This window comes from Cottoperca gobio, chromosome 24 (genome assembly GCF_900634415.1).
Source record: "Cottoperca gobio chromosome 24, fCotGob3.1, whole genome shotgun sequence".
In the NCBI taxonomy this organism is placed as follows: domain Eukaryota; kingdom Metazoa; phylum Chordata; class Actinopteri; order Perciformes; family Bovichtidae; genus Cottoperca; species Cottoperca gobio.
In genome coordinates this window covers 22160579-22175339 of record NC_041378.1, presented here as the reverse complement: position 1 = coordinate 22175339, position 14761 = coordinate 22160579, and the positions used below count along the sequence as shown (strand labels likewise).

Genomic DNA, 14761 nt, shown 5'->3' with positions numbered 1-14761 from the left:
CCATTTGTCTCTGGATTTAGCCGTGTAGGCCTGTGGTGCTGAATCAGTATGTCGATGTCACCATGTTCCCTCATTCTCTGCTGTGTTTCCAGTAATGAAACACACAGTCATTAGAGGGACTGTCATCACAGATTAGACTCCAGGGATCAGATGGGACATGCCTCTTCCTCTTCACAGTGGAGCTGTACAATCAGTGTTGAGTTGAAAATACTGTTTTCACTGCTCTCACATCCCGTGTTCGTCTCAGGTTACCAGTTTGTACGTCTTTCTTTGTAATGCCCTGTGGAAAAGCATGACTACAAAGTGCTAATCCTTTACTCGGCTCATACTGCTTTTATAATGTTACCATCACTTGTCATGTAAACTTCCTCATTTGTTCAGGCAGAGGGGAGTCTGGGAGCGAGCTTCTGTTCTACTTGTGTGAAGCATGTTCCTCAGGGTTACCGTCCATAAACTCTGAGATAAATTAGAATCTACTATAGACCTTGCTCTTACTATTTGAACCTTTGCAATTGTCACAACATAAAATAAAATTGTGTTAACATTCAGAAACTACAGCCCCAATGACATGTTTCCAGTACAGCAGTGTGGAACTGTTTCTCTGTTATCCACTAATATAAACATCTTTAAACACTTTAAAAATCTGCTGTCGAAAAACTTCTATGCCATCTGACGCTTTATGGATCTGGGCAGATATATTTTTTATATATATATATATATATATATATATATGTTTTTATTACAATGCAAAAAAAGTGTACTCATGCAAATCCCTAATATAAACATAACTTTGTTTATATACAAAAAAAGGAACATTTAAATGCAAAAAACTAAACAGAAAACACTGTTATTTGTGGTGCTCTTTCCATGCATGCTGTCTCTAATTAAGTTTCAATTAGTTACTTATTAGTTATCTATAAAGACAGTGACATATGACAGTTATGGTAAGCAGATGGAAAAGTCTGTCAACTTCAGAGTATCATCTGGGTAAGTGTGCTTTTTCATGTCAAATTCTTTTACTGTTATCAATCCAGAGTCATAAAATGAGCGGGTAATGATCTGAGTGAAAACAGACGATCTAAGCATGTCCTGACACGAGTACTCTGTGATTAAAGAGCTTCTATTACATGTTATTTGTGCTGTCAAAACATCCAATTACATGGGCATGTAATACAGGGCTTTGTCTTTTTTATAAATGTTGTATTCCGGTAAAACATTTTTATTTAAAATGTCACGATCCATGAGGTGTTTATTGGCTGTAAAAATGGAACCACGGCCAGGATAATCCCTGCTCACTAAGCCCCAAACAGCAGACTACAGTACACACAGAAAGGAAAATACTTTGACATTTTTCAGTTTGACGTTAAGCTTTAGTGCCATCATGCTGTCATTTATTTGGTGTTTTATATTTTTACTAAAATGTAGATCACTTTGATATTATTCTATTCTTTAGTGTAAAAGAAATTCAAATTACATCCAGCAAAATGTAATGCTGTTAGAAAACAAATGAGTTTTTGTTTGTCACACACGTGAACACCTTTATACATGGTTTTGCAGGGAGCAGCCTTGTGCTCTCTGCATTAGCTTGTTAGTTGGAGGAGGAGGAAGAAGAAACAAGACGCTGCAGAGATACACATATTGCCATGAGGCCTTTCATCCACAGCCACAGCAGGCTTCTTCTCTCTCCCACAGTAGGTTATCGCAGTCTCGTGTTCATCCAAGAGTTGCCCTCAATTAACTGGATTAATGTTGGTGTATGATGCCAGGGCAGATTATTAAAGAGATCCGTCCATGTGCCTCTGATCCCCTTTGTGAAACTCACTGGGGCTGTGTTTCTCTTATATCTTTCTGGTGTGTGTTTGTGTCCTTTTGGAAGTTGAAAAATCCCATCCCACCCCTAACGCCTAAATTGTCTGCATTTTTTATCAATCATAACAATTCTGGAGAAATTAGTAACAAAAGGAGATGAATTCAACTTTATTGAAATCACATTATCAAGAACAGGAAATTCATGTTTCTTTTCACAAGTTTCACATCAGTTTCCTTTATGCAAATAAATAAATACAAGTCCTGTTTTGTTCTGATGAGTGCATTAATGAATTATTTCTCTTTCAAAACTCTCTCTATTATATACTTTACATGTCTTCTTGCTGCAGAGCACTTTTACTTTTTCTTGTTTCCAATTGAATCAGGTTCACAGACCTTTTCACAGCAGACATTTAGAATTTCAGCAGCACAGCTGCGACTATAACATTATTAATGGCTCAGTTCCAGCAACTATGTGATGTAAGTCAGCAATTAATAATGTTAGGTACACCTGTGTTTGACAAAAAGTAAAAAAATGTTGATTTAACTGTAGATTCATACTTCCTGCCATGGTTTCCCGTCGGAAACCTGTAATGCTTTTGGAAAACACATGATGTTACTGAGTGGTGATATGATCAGGAAACAGTTCTATGTGTGTTCCTAAAGGGCAGCTACAAACAACGTATTTTGTTGTTTAATTTGAAGGAATATTTTATAATGCCCTTTAACAAAAATAATTTTCCTTAAGTCCTCAACCACTGCTGGTAAAAGTCCCCAGCTGGATAACCTGGTGACAGTGAAGCTGCATGATGATTAACCATTTGCAGTGTTCATTTCTGATGAGTTAGATTCTTATTTAAAATGCCCATCTCTAGTTTACATATACTGTTTCTCACCAAATCACATTGTGTGTCTGAGGACAGACTGGAAATACAAATAGTTAAAAATATAAATCAACAACAGCAACAATCAACCAATGGAGATTCACCATACAGCCCTTTCACACTTAACAAGAATGTATAATTGTCTGAAGGACGAAAGTCCTTTCCTTTGTGGTCCTTCTGTAACTCGTAAGCTTCGTAGCTAATCGGGCACACACAACTGCAAATATGCGATGCACGCTTCAAAAGCTTGCAGCATGCAGGCTTTTTGTCTCTCGCTGCATGTTACAACTCAGGAGCCATGAACTAGCCACACTTCAGTAGGTTGACTAGCTCATTCTAACAGAGTATACCAGAGTATCTAGTCTCTAGATCAGGGGTGGCAAACTCAATCACAGAGAGGGACAAAAGTAAAAACTGGGACTACGTGCAGGGTCAAACAGGGTCAACATTTATTAAACAGGATAGACATATTGGATATTATGATGGGCCTTGAGTTTGACATGTTTGCTCTCTAGATGGACAAGGAGCCTTGTTTGCTGATCCTTCTGTTATCACTGCCTGTGTTGGACCTGTAGAAAGGGGCTCCCTTGTGGTTAATCTACTGCTGATGAAGACAGTAGGGCTGCGTTTATTTACTGATAGTCACGGTAGTGAAGGTAATAGAAATTGTTGGCGGTATTATTAACATTAGAATGTTAAACCACCGTATATATTCAAACCAGTACATGGCACATCTCTAATCAAAGCTGATGGAACCAATGGCCAGGCCCATGAAAATAAAACCCAAGTAGTAATGAACCCTAGTTTTACTTTAACATTGTAGCTCCCGGTTGGTCGAAAGGTTGCTGTGTAATGAGTCAAAGCTCATACTAATGTACTGATGTTGCACTCTTTGCTCTTGGAAGTTATTGCTTGGATTGTAATTGAAACGGAGATTTGCGTTAACTCTTTTATTAAGAGAAGAAAAAAGTTGACAGCCAATATGTTTGATTCTTACAATATACTTTTCGGCCCAGTCTCATTTTCTGAGGTCACTGAAAATGTCAGCAATACATTGAAGCAAACTGGGAGACATCAGGATCTTTTGGGGAGACTTGTAAGATGAGTAATTAGGCAGGAATGCATTCAATGACATAACAATGTATTTTAATGGTGATGAGAAATCAGAGGAGACACTTGAGGCACACTGTACTTTCCTTAAGTAAGAGCACAGAAGTGTGTCTGTGCTGTTTGTGGTGGTTATGACTGTGTTGCTTTGTGTCTCATTGTGTGTGAAGGGTTTGCTTCACAGTATACACTCAGTCTCTCACCACATTTGACCCTTCTTTTTGGCTCTCTTTGCGGATTATTTCTCTACAGCTCACATGATCCAACAAGGACTGTACGAGGGTTTAACAACCTGGACAGTAGGGATGTCAGCCCACTCCGCCCATTCCTCCCTGTTTTCCTGTTTGCCAGCCTTATGAGCGGAACACATGCTGGCTTGTTTTCACTCCATGTGTTTCCTGTTCTCTTCCCAACAGCTGAGAGGATGAAGGGGAGGAATCCTGGCAGTGTGTGGAGTTTGTAGAAACAGCAGCACTGGCAGCCTTTCCAGCTCCTGCTCGACACATCTGTCTGCAGCGGAGCTCACCATGAGTTAGAGGATTTTAGAGACCATCGCCACAGCTGCCTTCCCCACCGCCTGAAGCACCGTGTCTGACAGTGACAGCAGAATCACTCGCCCTGCTTCATGAGCCAGCAGGATGCAGCTGAGGTCCTCGCACTCTCCGAGCGCCTCCTCATAGCTTCACACAAGGGGCAAGCCAACAATGTGGTCCAGCTCATCAACAAGGGCGCAAAAGTAGCTGTAACCAAGGTGAGTGAGCCTGATGATTAGCCAGATGATGCTGGTGGAGACTTTGTGTGTATGTTGGTTGATCACGCCTGCAGTTCTCTTGTTTTGTCTGACCAACCGTCAAACACTGCTAGACTGCTCAGACGCTAGCTTGGCTGTGGACTATTGATACAATGACTCAAAAAATCTGATGATTATGATTTCATAATCATTTCTGTTAATTGATAAAAATAGACTAATCATCTCAGCTATAATTTGGTCCTGGACGAGGTATCTTCAAAAATTGGTTGCCGTTGGTAACCAATTTATTTTCCATCTGCGCTCAACAGATAAAAAACATTTTTGATGAAAACAAGTACTTTCAGATCTAACCTTAAACAGTCACAAACAAGCAGACAGAGATTCACCTTTAAGTTTAAAGTTTATTTGGTCTTTTTTTCATGCCAATGGGACTCGTACTCCTGTGTGATCGTAGAAATATGGTTTTAGCATTAATTCAAAAGCAAAACTACAATAAATCTATCTGCTGCTGATAGGGAACTGTCAGCAATACTATTTCCTGATCTATATAATTGTACTGTATATAGTATTTATACTGGATCATTTACTGTAGTACCCATGGTAACACACATGCACATTAGCCCGTAAGTGCATGTTTTCTCCCACAGCAGAAAGTGAGAATGACACAAAGCAGGTGTGTTGAGAGTTTGTCCCACTCTGTGCATTTGAGCAGTTCCTAATTGAAAAGTGATTAAAATGAGTGAAACATAAAGTAAGTAGCTCCCAGCAATATCGCAGTACGTCATCTCTTAATTTTCCTGTTTCTACCTGCCCAGTGCTGCAGTCTCACCTCATGAAGCTCATAATTCATCATTTATTGGTGAGCTCTCAGGGACAGAAGAGAAATAAACACACAAGGCACAGAAGTGTTATCTTTTTTGCTTAGGTAAGTTACTGACTAAATGACCCGGAGATAATAAGTGGCAGCCATGATCAGAGCTGAGGAAAGGTGCTTCAATGCTTCCTTTCTTATCTCCTTTAGCATAGGGAGCGTCATTTACCAAAGGAAATGAGATAATGCCGTCCCACAATTCCTTGCAGCAGCAACATGTAAAGCCCTTCGGCCATCAATAACATCCGCCGTCACTGTCTTATTGTTCACTATGGATCAATTAAAAACATCTTTCTCAGTAGGTGTGATTGTGTTTTGGTCAGGAATCTTTACTTGAATTGTACAGAATTGAGTACAGTACTGTACTCATGTCTATGTGTTCTAAATAAAGTTACAAAAAACATCTGTAGCCTCATGAAGTGGAAGCTCATGACGTTTTCCATTGACGTCAAGGATAAGTGGTTAGGAAAAGACTATTTGAGCGCCGCCCTTGATGGTCATTCACTAGGGTGCACTGATGATGACGTCACCAAAGCTGACCAATGAATAAAGCACCTGTCAGTCCATATGACTTTATTTTTAATCGTCTTGGTTTGTTTATAATAAGCCAACGTGAACACAAATGGGACCAGAACTTATAGACAACTATTACCATTTTCCCCCTTTTCTGGAAACTAAAACACAGAAATGTGATAACTGTTTGGCCCGAAGCAACTCACAAGCGGTATCCTTCCAGTTTGCGACCTGTATTATAGTGTCTGCGTATTTTGGCTGTCGTTTTACTCCCATTGTGTCACTGAGTTGTGTGACTCATAGATGTGGTCTAGTGAATATAGTCTGTGTTTTGTAGAGTGGCTGAGTAGCTGCTGTCATTTCACTTCTAACTTGTGATCATTTTCTATTGTTTGTGAGCCAGATGTCAGATCTGTTCAGTCATTGTGAGATAAATCACTTGGCTCATCTGTATTTCTATCAGTTATACACAAAACAGAGCATGAAAAGGAGCTGCTAGTATATGAACACAACCCCATCATATTTCAAATTTATACTAATGAAAATAATTTCCACCGCTGCACATTCAGTCAGGAGAATGATGCACATCATTCCCCATTGAAGTGGAGATACTCCAGCTGTTATGAGGAAGTGTGCTTGTGTGTGTGTGTGTGTGTGTCACCGTGTGGTGAAGGTGAGGACCCAAATACAGTTCACTGGACTACGATGTTAACAAAAAGAAACAAGCTTTATTGAAAACAAAAATATAAAGTAACAAACAAACACAAACCAATCAGGGGACGAGCAGGACACGAGCAGGACACGAGCAGGACACGAGCAGGACACGAGCAGGACACGACGTAACATGGAGGCGGGGCAGGAGGCCGGGGAAGAGGCCAATCTGGAGACCGCCGAAGTGGGCTGGAGGACGGCGAAGCAGGCCAGACAGGATGGAGGAAGCACTAGGGTCTCGGGAAGAGGGGAGCGAAGGGGCGGCAGGGAGACGTATTTACACTGTGTGTGATCTTAGAGGGGAGGAGATATTAAGATGTTTTTACTTGATACTTGATCAAATTAGCAGGCATTCCTTTATGAAAGTCATGAATTTGCTCAAATTAGACTTGTGTTGCTTTGCACCTTCAACAAATAATAATACATCAAATCAGAAGAGTAACATGGCTTAAAGAATTGGAATTGGAATTGTTGGAAATAGTTTGATACTAATTTGTTACCTGATCCTTAATACCGTTTTTTTATGCTGGTACTAATATCAATATTTGGGATATAAAGAAATCTGATAATGATATTTACTGATTATTTCATTTTTCAATGACATAAACCATTTTTATATATATAATTTTTTTTTTATTGTGACCAAGACGCATACAGAGCAGGACATTTAACAGTGTAGGAATGAACTTGTCAGTGCTCTCTGGTGGACGATTAAATGCTGGCTCTTTTTATACATTACTTCAGATTTAACATTTCTATATTGCAAATTCTTGTTACTTATCAGCCGACATAAGCCGATACAATATATCTGCAAGATGCTTATATCGGCTGATATCTATCTGCTTTATTGTTGTCACGTTTATGACTTCAATACCATACCTGCCTAAAGGATCTTGATACCGATACTGAAACACCTATAGCATCTGGAAATAATGGAACAATAGATGAAAGAACTAAACAAACACAAATATTTAGTCAATGTCAATGCAAGGCAGTGGGTTATGTGAAAACGTCGCCATAAAACAAAAGGAGTGAATTACTGTACCATAGTGTGTTAATACACTTTAATATCCAACCAGGACTGAAACTCTTATTAAGATCTTTACATGTTCACAGGTCACACTGCTGCTTATGACAGGTTCAATCCTTGCAGAGATAAGTGTGAGCAGAAGTGTAAACTATTTAATTGAGTGTCTTTAAGTTTCCTCCCATAAGCAGTGATGCAGTGTATGTCGGTCTTTTATTGTGAAAGGTAAGAACAGAAAGAGTGTGGATGTAATGTGCTGCCGTTGACCATGTGGGAGCAATGAAGAGTTTGCCGTCTTGGTTCAGACTACACAGCCGCCGTGTTATTATTGTATTACCTTCACAAGTATAGGCACGACTCATAACCCTCGGCTACAGGACTTTAGTGCCATACGGTGCTGCTTCATCAACAAGCCGTGGACGGTTGGCAAGAGCACTGTTTACTATTTGCTGATTTTGTTTTAAAACAAGAACTCAGTAAACGGGTCTAAAATATCTTCTTTCTGGCTGCTTGCATGACATTGCGCTGAAAGACTGAGGCTAAAGCTACATGTTTGTAAAAGGTCAACACCCTCATCGCTTCATGTTCCATGTGACGGGGAACATGGGCATCGAAATAAAGAAACATCACTGTTCTGGTGGCGCTTTTCAGCCTTTTATTTCATTCTAGCATTACCCTATTTTTATAACTGGAGGACATAGAAAAATGGTCAATGCTTTATTGACTAGACTACTGTCATGTGCTGCTCACAGGATTTTCTAAAAAGCATCTTAATCGTCTGCAGCTACCCCAGAACGCAGCTGTTAGAGTTTTACCTAGAAAAAAGAAAATACGATCATACAACACCTTTGCTGAGGTCGTAACACCTGCTTCCAGTAAATATAATTGATTTTAAAAGCTTTGTGGTTATTCACTGCGTCTCCATGTCACACCGAGCTGCTTGGTCCTACCCAGTCATGGTGCTCCAACACCATCGTCCTTTAAATCTAAACTGAAAATACTGGTTGCTGGTCTTAATTTATATTTTATTCTTACATTTTGGTCATATGTTGGTTTTATTTATTATTTGATTTTAATTCCATTTTATTGTCTTACTAATTCTTACTGGTTTAAGGCTGGTGTATTTGCCAAACACCCTGTGGGACAATGATCTTATCTAATCTAATAACGCGATGTTGAATAATTTGTCTGCGGTTGCTGAAGAGTGCTTCCCCAAATCCAAAAAAGAGCAGATTGAGCTCAAGTTTAGCCTAAACTCTGATGAAGTAGCAACTAGGAAATCCTTTCTAGCAGAGAGTTAGATGAGAAGATAAGTGCCTCTCTTGAATCTGTCTTTTCAAATATCAGGCTGCAGACTGTCTCTGTTTAGCTCAGCTAAGACTGGAACCAGAGGGAACAGCTCACATTGCTCTGTCCAAACGTAACAAGTAATCCACCTAAAAGCACCTCGAAAGCTCACAAATGAACAGGTTAAATCTTCTTTAGCCGAAAGTGTGAACACAACAATTCATGGGTTTGTGGTTGAGTTAATGTGCTGGACTATTTCTTAGCCAGCGCAGACTTCAGGATGTGAGTGTGACGATACTGCCGCTGTGTGTCTTGTCTCAGGGGTTTGAGGGATTCTTGCCGTGTGCCACCAAGACATGTTGTACAATATTACATTACCAGATTGCAAACCACAGCATAGATGTTTTACTGTTACAGTCTCATCAGAACTGTGACATCACATTGTGTTTCATGGCTCAGTGTGGACAGAGGACCTGTAGTGACGTGAACAGAAAGCTGCTCCCTTTCTGAAGACCTTGAGGTTATCATGTTGCATGATGCAGTTTGTAGATCTCCACCCTCTTCATCTTTACAGTTTGTTGGTATAATCCTACTGGTGAGGCACTGGCTTTTTTCTCCATCATCATCTTGCTTCCCCAGACACGGTACCAGCGGGTCTTTTGTGCTGTGGGTTTCCTTGGTTTAGGAAATAGTTTTTACTTTTAGGCAAAGGTTTCAGGCCCACATATAAATTCATTGGTTTATTGGTATTTTTAAAAATATTCCCTATGTCAGATACCAAATAAAAAGAGAGTGCATGCAAAGCCAGTGCTGAGTACTATTCATGTGAGGATGCTTTATCTTGGATGATTTTGTTGTATAATGAGCTTTGGGTTTTGTGTTCTGCGATTGCAAACCAAATTCCCCTTGGAACATAAAGACATCATATTGTAACAGCTACAACAATATTACATGTGTTGTTGCTCGCTCTGATGATTTTTGTGACCAGCTGTATTTGGGTATTTTGGCAGAGTGCCATTATGAAAACTTAATCTAGGATAAAGGGGGCAGAGTTTCACATGAAACATTCCTCTGCTCAGGAAACGGAATGTAGGATAGTTTTTTTTAAAGGCTAATGCGATGAATGGGTTGAGACTGAGAAACAAAACAAAGGAAAAGAAAAAAAGGCGGAAGGGATAAAACGATGAGGTGGTGTTAATAGAGAAGAAAATGTCACGTCAGTTTATTAATAACTGATGAAGCAAATGAAACACACTGTTAACATTTTAACAGCAATGTTCAATTACACATATACATTGAGATTGGAAATTGTAGTTTGACAAAAAAGAGAATAAATATGAACTGATTGTGGACTTTATTTCACGCACTTCTTCTCATGGTCTTCATCAGCAAAGAGTTGTATAGCCCCGTCCAGAAAACCCTACCTACAGAGCAAACATACATGTTCATTGTTCATGATGTCAAACACACAGTGAAGCATCACCGATTCTGGACTTCTGAGGCAGATACTTCATTGATATTGAGAGTTCATATATCAGCCAATATTCATTTGTCAACATACATGCTTTTAATTTGGTGATGAATGGCCCTGCACACATGCACAGGTGTTTTCACTGTGAGGTCATCAGAATACATTTACCAATAAGACTGATGAGCTGTGCGTCACACCCTAACACAACAGCAGAGTGTAGGAGATGTCAGTCAGGCCCAGAGTGTACAAGGCAGCACACACAGATAAGTGATACCAACTGTATAGCTCTTTAAACAGGGGGCGTTGTGTAGTGTGTGGGAAGTTGGAAAATAACTTGTTCACTGCTCTCTGGTGGACACACTATGGAATGGAAACTCCATCATCTAGGATTGGGATGAATTTGGTAACTATGGTGTTGAGTTCTGAGTTTGCTGCAGCTCTGATCTTATTCAATATAAATGGTGGCTGAGGCTCAGTAGATTGTAGTATATAGCTTCTTCTGTTATCCCACACACAGAAAACATCATCATACACATATGGCATTATTGAATAATCCAGGAGACTCTTGTGTTTCCATGTTGATGAATATTGAGGACTCTATTAAAGGGGCCCTGTGGAGTTATATTTACATTCAGTGTTAAACTTTATTGATCCCCAGAAGGGAAATCTGGTTGTTACAGCAGCACAAGGACAACAATAAACAGAACAGGTACAGATCAACCAAGAAAGTGAAATAAATGAATAATATAAAGGTATTATAACATAATAGATATATAGAAGATAAAGATCACACCAGCCCACAGAGCACTCCTGAGACGACAGAGGCTCCCTGCTGGCATGAGGCCTGCTGTTTACCTGAGCTCGGGGGGGCTGCACATAAATACAGAGCAGAGCCGAGCTGCACCCAAACAAAGCACCTCCAAACGGCGAGATAATACCTGGGGTGTAATGCGGCTCGTGCTGTTGTGTGGGAACACACACTTGATCTGTAATTAAACTGTATTTACTCAGTGAAATGACTTCTTGTGTTTGAAGTTTGAATGTTTGCCTCCATGCTGACATCCTGCTCTGTCATTCTTCTTAATGCGCTTCATTATGTTGGATGTAATGTTCAGGATGTCAGCATGTGCTTAGAGCTTTTAACATAATCCTCCCAGCCATTATTATTATCAACTGAATATAAACTTTCCAGCATAAAGTTGTTTAGGATCGACCCCTGTGTTCCAGACACTATTATACAAACACTATGTAGTAATTCTCTGGATAGTTATCACCTCAGTCTGTTCATCTCTCTTTAACTCTTGTAAGATTGTTTTAAATACATGATTATTTCATCGGACTGTACTTCTATAAAGTGTCTTGGCGTGCTTCAGTGTTTTAAAGCATATATAATGACTGATGGTAATCATTCAGAGGGATTACTCATGTTGTGATGATTGATGTGCTGCAGCTCTGACACATAATCTTTGGAAGCCTCCTGTTTCTGATGCCGTGTTTGAGGGAGGGTATTAAAGGTAGAGAGAATTAGGGGGTGCCACTAAGGATTACTTTCATTATCCAATCATTTGCAGGTAATTATTTTTATTATTTAATTTAGCCAAAAATTGTCCTTATATTTTCCCAAAAGCAAAGTTCAAATATCTGGTCCAACAGTTCGAAATTCAGTTTACAACGAAATAAAACTGAGAAACACAGCAAATCCTTCCATTGGAGCAGCTGGGCCCATGCTTGTTATCAAAGTATGCGCTGATTTCATTTTTTCAACTAATCAACAAATGATTTCAGCTCCAGACATAATTGGGAGTTGATGCAGTCTGCACTTAAAAACACACTTAGATTCCGTCAGTTTTCTTTTGTTGCTCATAAGTCAATTTGAAGACTTATTCTTAAGAACATCTTCTTTAAGTTTTATACCTGCCCTGGTTTTCACATTGATGTCTTTAAAACGTCTGCATTCACCCGAATGTAGTGGAGATGAATATCATTTAGTTTGTGGTGCTCATAATATTGAAAATTACATTTATAAATAGAACAGTAACAAATATGCCTTTTTATATCCACTTGTCTTTCTATATTCATTTACAGATAATCCACAGATCTTGCTGTTTGTATAGGGATTACTTCTTGGGTAGAAAAAGTCACTGATTACATTTTCTTTACTTTTTCCATGCTGTGAGTATCACCAATGGAATCCCAATTGTTTCTATTGTATTGATACCACCAGAGGTAAATAGCTTCTGTTTATTTGTTGAACTGATCCTTTAAACCCCCCCAAAGTTAAGTAACCTTTTGGCTCCAGGGCCCGCCCACAGATCCTTATGTTGGCAGGATGCAGTTTATCCTCTCCTCAGCTCACATGGACAGCTGTGCAGATTGCGCGCTATTCTCTTGAACCGTGGATTAAGTGTTTGTTTGTTTTGGGTTGATGGATTGTATTATCTTCAGTCGTACCACCAGCTACGACCACTGTAGCAATATCTGACTCAGCGGATTGTGATTCTGTGTGAGGGACAGCAGAGGTGGGTTTATTTTACTCCGGGAGTTTGTGTGCTTATGTTGTGTGCACAACTAATGTCTGAGTTGTGTGTGTGTTGTGTCCACAGTATGGCAGAAGCCCCCTGCACTTGGCTGCCTACAAAGGCCACATTGGGGTTGTGCGTATCCTGCTCAGAGCTGGCTGCGACCTGGACATCCAAGACGACGTGAGTAGATTCTTCTGTCTTTCTGCTTTTTTTTTTCAACACAAAGATAACTAGTCTAATGACCTCCAGTGGCCTTGAATGGGACCCTTTGGACTGCCCACTTGTGGGTTTGCCCTCAGGAAGCAAGTCCTTTCCCACACATAGTGATAACCCAGATTTCTGGAGTTACCAAATTCACACTCTGTGGTCAATGAGCTCCGCAACAGGCTGCAGTACATCCTCCAGGACTGGAGGGAGCAGGAGGTGCAGACTGAGACAGGAGGAGGAGGAGGAGGAGGAGAAGGAGAGAAGACAGTGGAGGAGGGCTGGGAGAGAGCCTGGAGGATCAGGGAGAGTGAAGGAGGTTAGCCAAAACTGCTCCTACTGAACCAGCGGAAGTCCGTCCCCCCCATCCTTCCTTCCCGAACAAACTCCACTCCTTCCCCACTGCTGCTGCGCACGGCTCAGTTCTCATCTAGCTTGGAATGACCCTCTCCTCTTCTCCTCCCTCTTCTTTCTCCTCCATCTTATGGAAATCATTGCTTATTGCTCTTTCTTCCAGCGCTCTCATGTCAAACCTGGTGTGCTAGGTGTCACTTACCACTAATCTGCTGTGTGTGCAGAACTACATTTATGGCTGAGCATAAATGTGAGCTAAACCTTTTTCCTGGGACTGTATGATACTGCTGTTTTATACTTATACAAACCACTCCTGACTCTAAACAGTAAATAGATTTTATTGAGATGACCAGCTGTGGTTTGTATAATATTGGGACCATGTTAACATCATACTGTAATAACGCTGCCTAGTTTAGGGACACATGGTCTGGTTATTAAAAAGGATCTTTCAAAAGTGACAACATTAAAAGGGATAGTTTGTTTTCTGGGAATTGTGTAATATATGGTAAATAGTAAGATTAGCTTCTTTTAGAAGATGTTGATGGGATGAAGTAATTGCTCTGCTCAGTGGTAGCAGGGTTTACTATTTCATATTCTCCATCTTATTAACAAGTCTCTGTGATCGTTTACTCTACTCAACCAAGATACTGATGGTTGGATGATGTTTATTTTGAGCAGTTGGGACAGTTGGTCCCCTGAACATGCAGTAAATGAGCAAAGCAGCGATCATTTCACTGGTCATACCTTTAATCTGCATGCAGAGACATAAAGGAAATAATCCAGGGGTTAGTTCTACCTGAGTGGAAACAACCACTAACTAAACTAAATTCCCAATAACCAAACTAACCTTAAAGTCATCATCATCATCATCATCATCATCATCATCATCATCATCATCATCATCATCATCATCAGAAGAACATACATGTGTTTGCTGTGTTTCCAAGAGTAAGATTAGAAGATCAAAATAAAGCTCAGAGCTGGAACCTGGTTAGCTGGGCTACGCAGACAGACTGGGAGCAGGGGAGAAGCTTTGCAGTTAAAACCACTTTATGGATTTAGGGTGGAGTTACGTGCTGGAACCATCTTTCATGATCAAGAGAGTATCCGTCAGCCGGCCACATCGCCGGAGTGTCTGCAGCTGTTGCATCGGTTTTGGTTGTTGAGCACAGGTTTTGGTTTTGGTCTCTGTACAGGCACAGTGGTACCAAACCTGGCAACCTCACTGAGACCACAAGATTCTGTCATGATGT

The 14761-nt window shown here is 40.2% G+C and overlaps 1 protein-coding gene across 3 annotated transcripts in view; it reads left to right on the top strand.

Annotated features, from left to right (window-relative positions):
- Positions 1–14761, top strand: part of ankrd6b (ankyrin repeat domain 6b) — a 47840-nt gene that overhangs the window by 19277 nt on the left and 13802 nt on the right. For 2 of the 3 annotated variants that reach the window (XM_029425490.1, XM_029425489.1), the window contains exons 2-3: positions 4214–4548; positions 13032–13130. In XM_029425490.1, the coding sequence (XP_029281350.1) occupies positions 4423–4548; positions 13032–13130 (225 nt within the window). In that variant the 5' untranslated portion in view covers positions 4214–4422. Of the gene's footprint in view, positions 1–4213; positions 4549–13031; positions 13131–13188; positions 13474–14761 lie in introns of those variants that run through there. The other variant, XM_029425488.1, reaches the window with a different exon arrangement.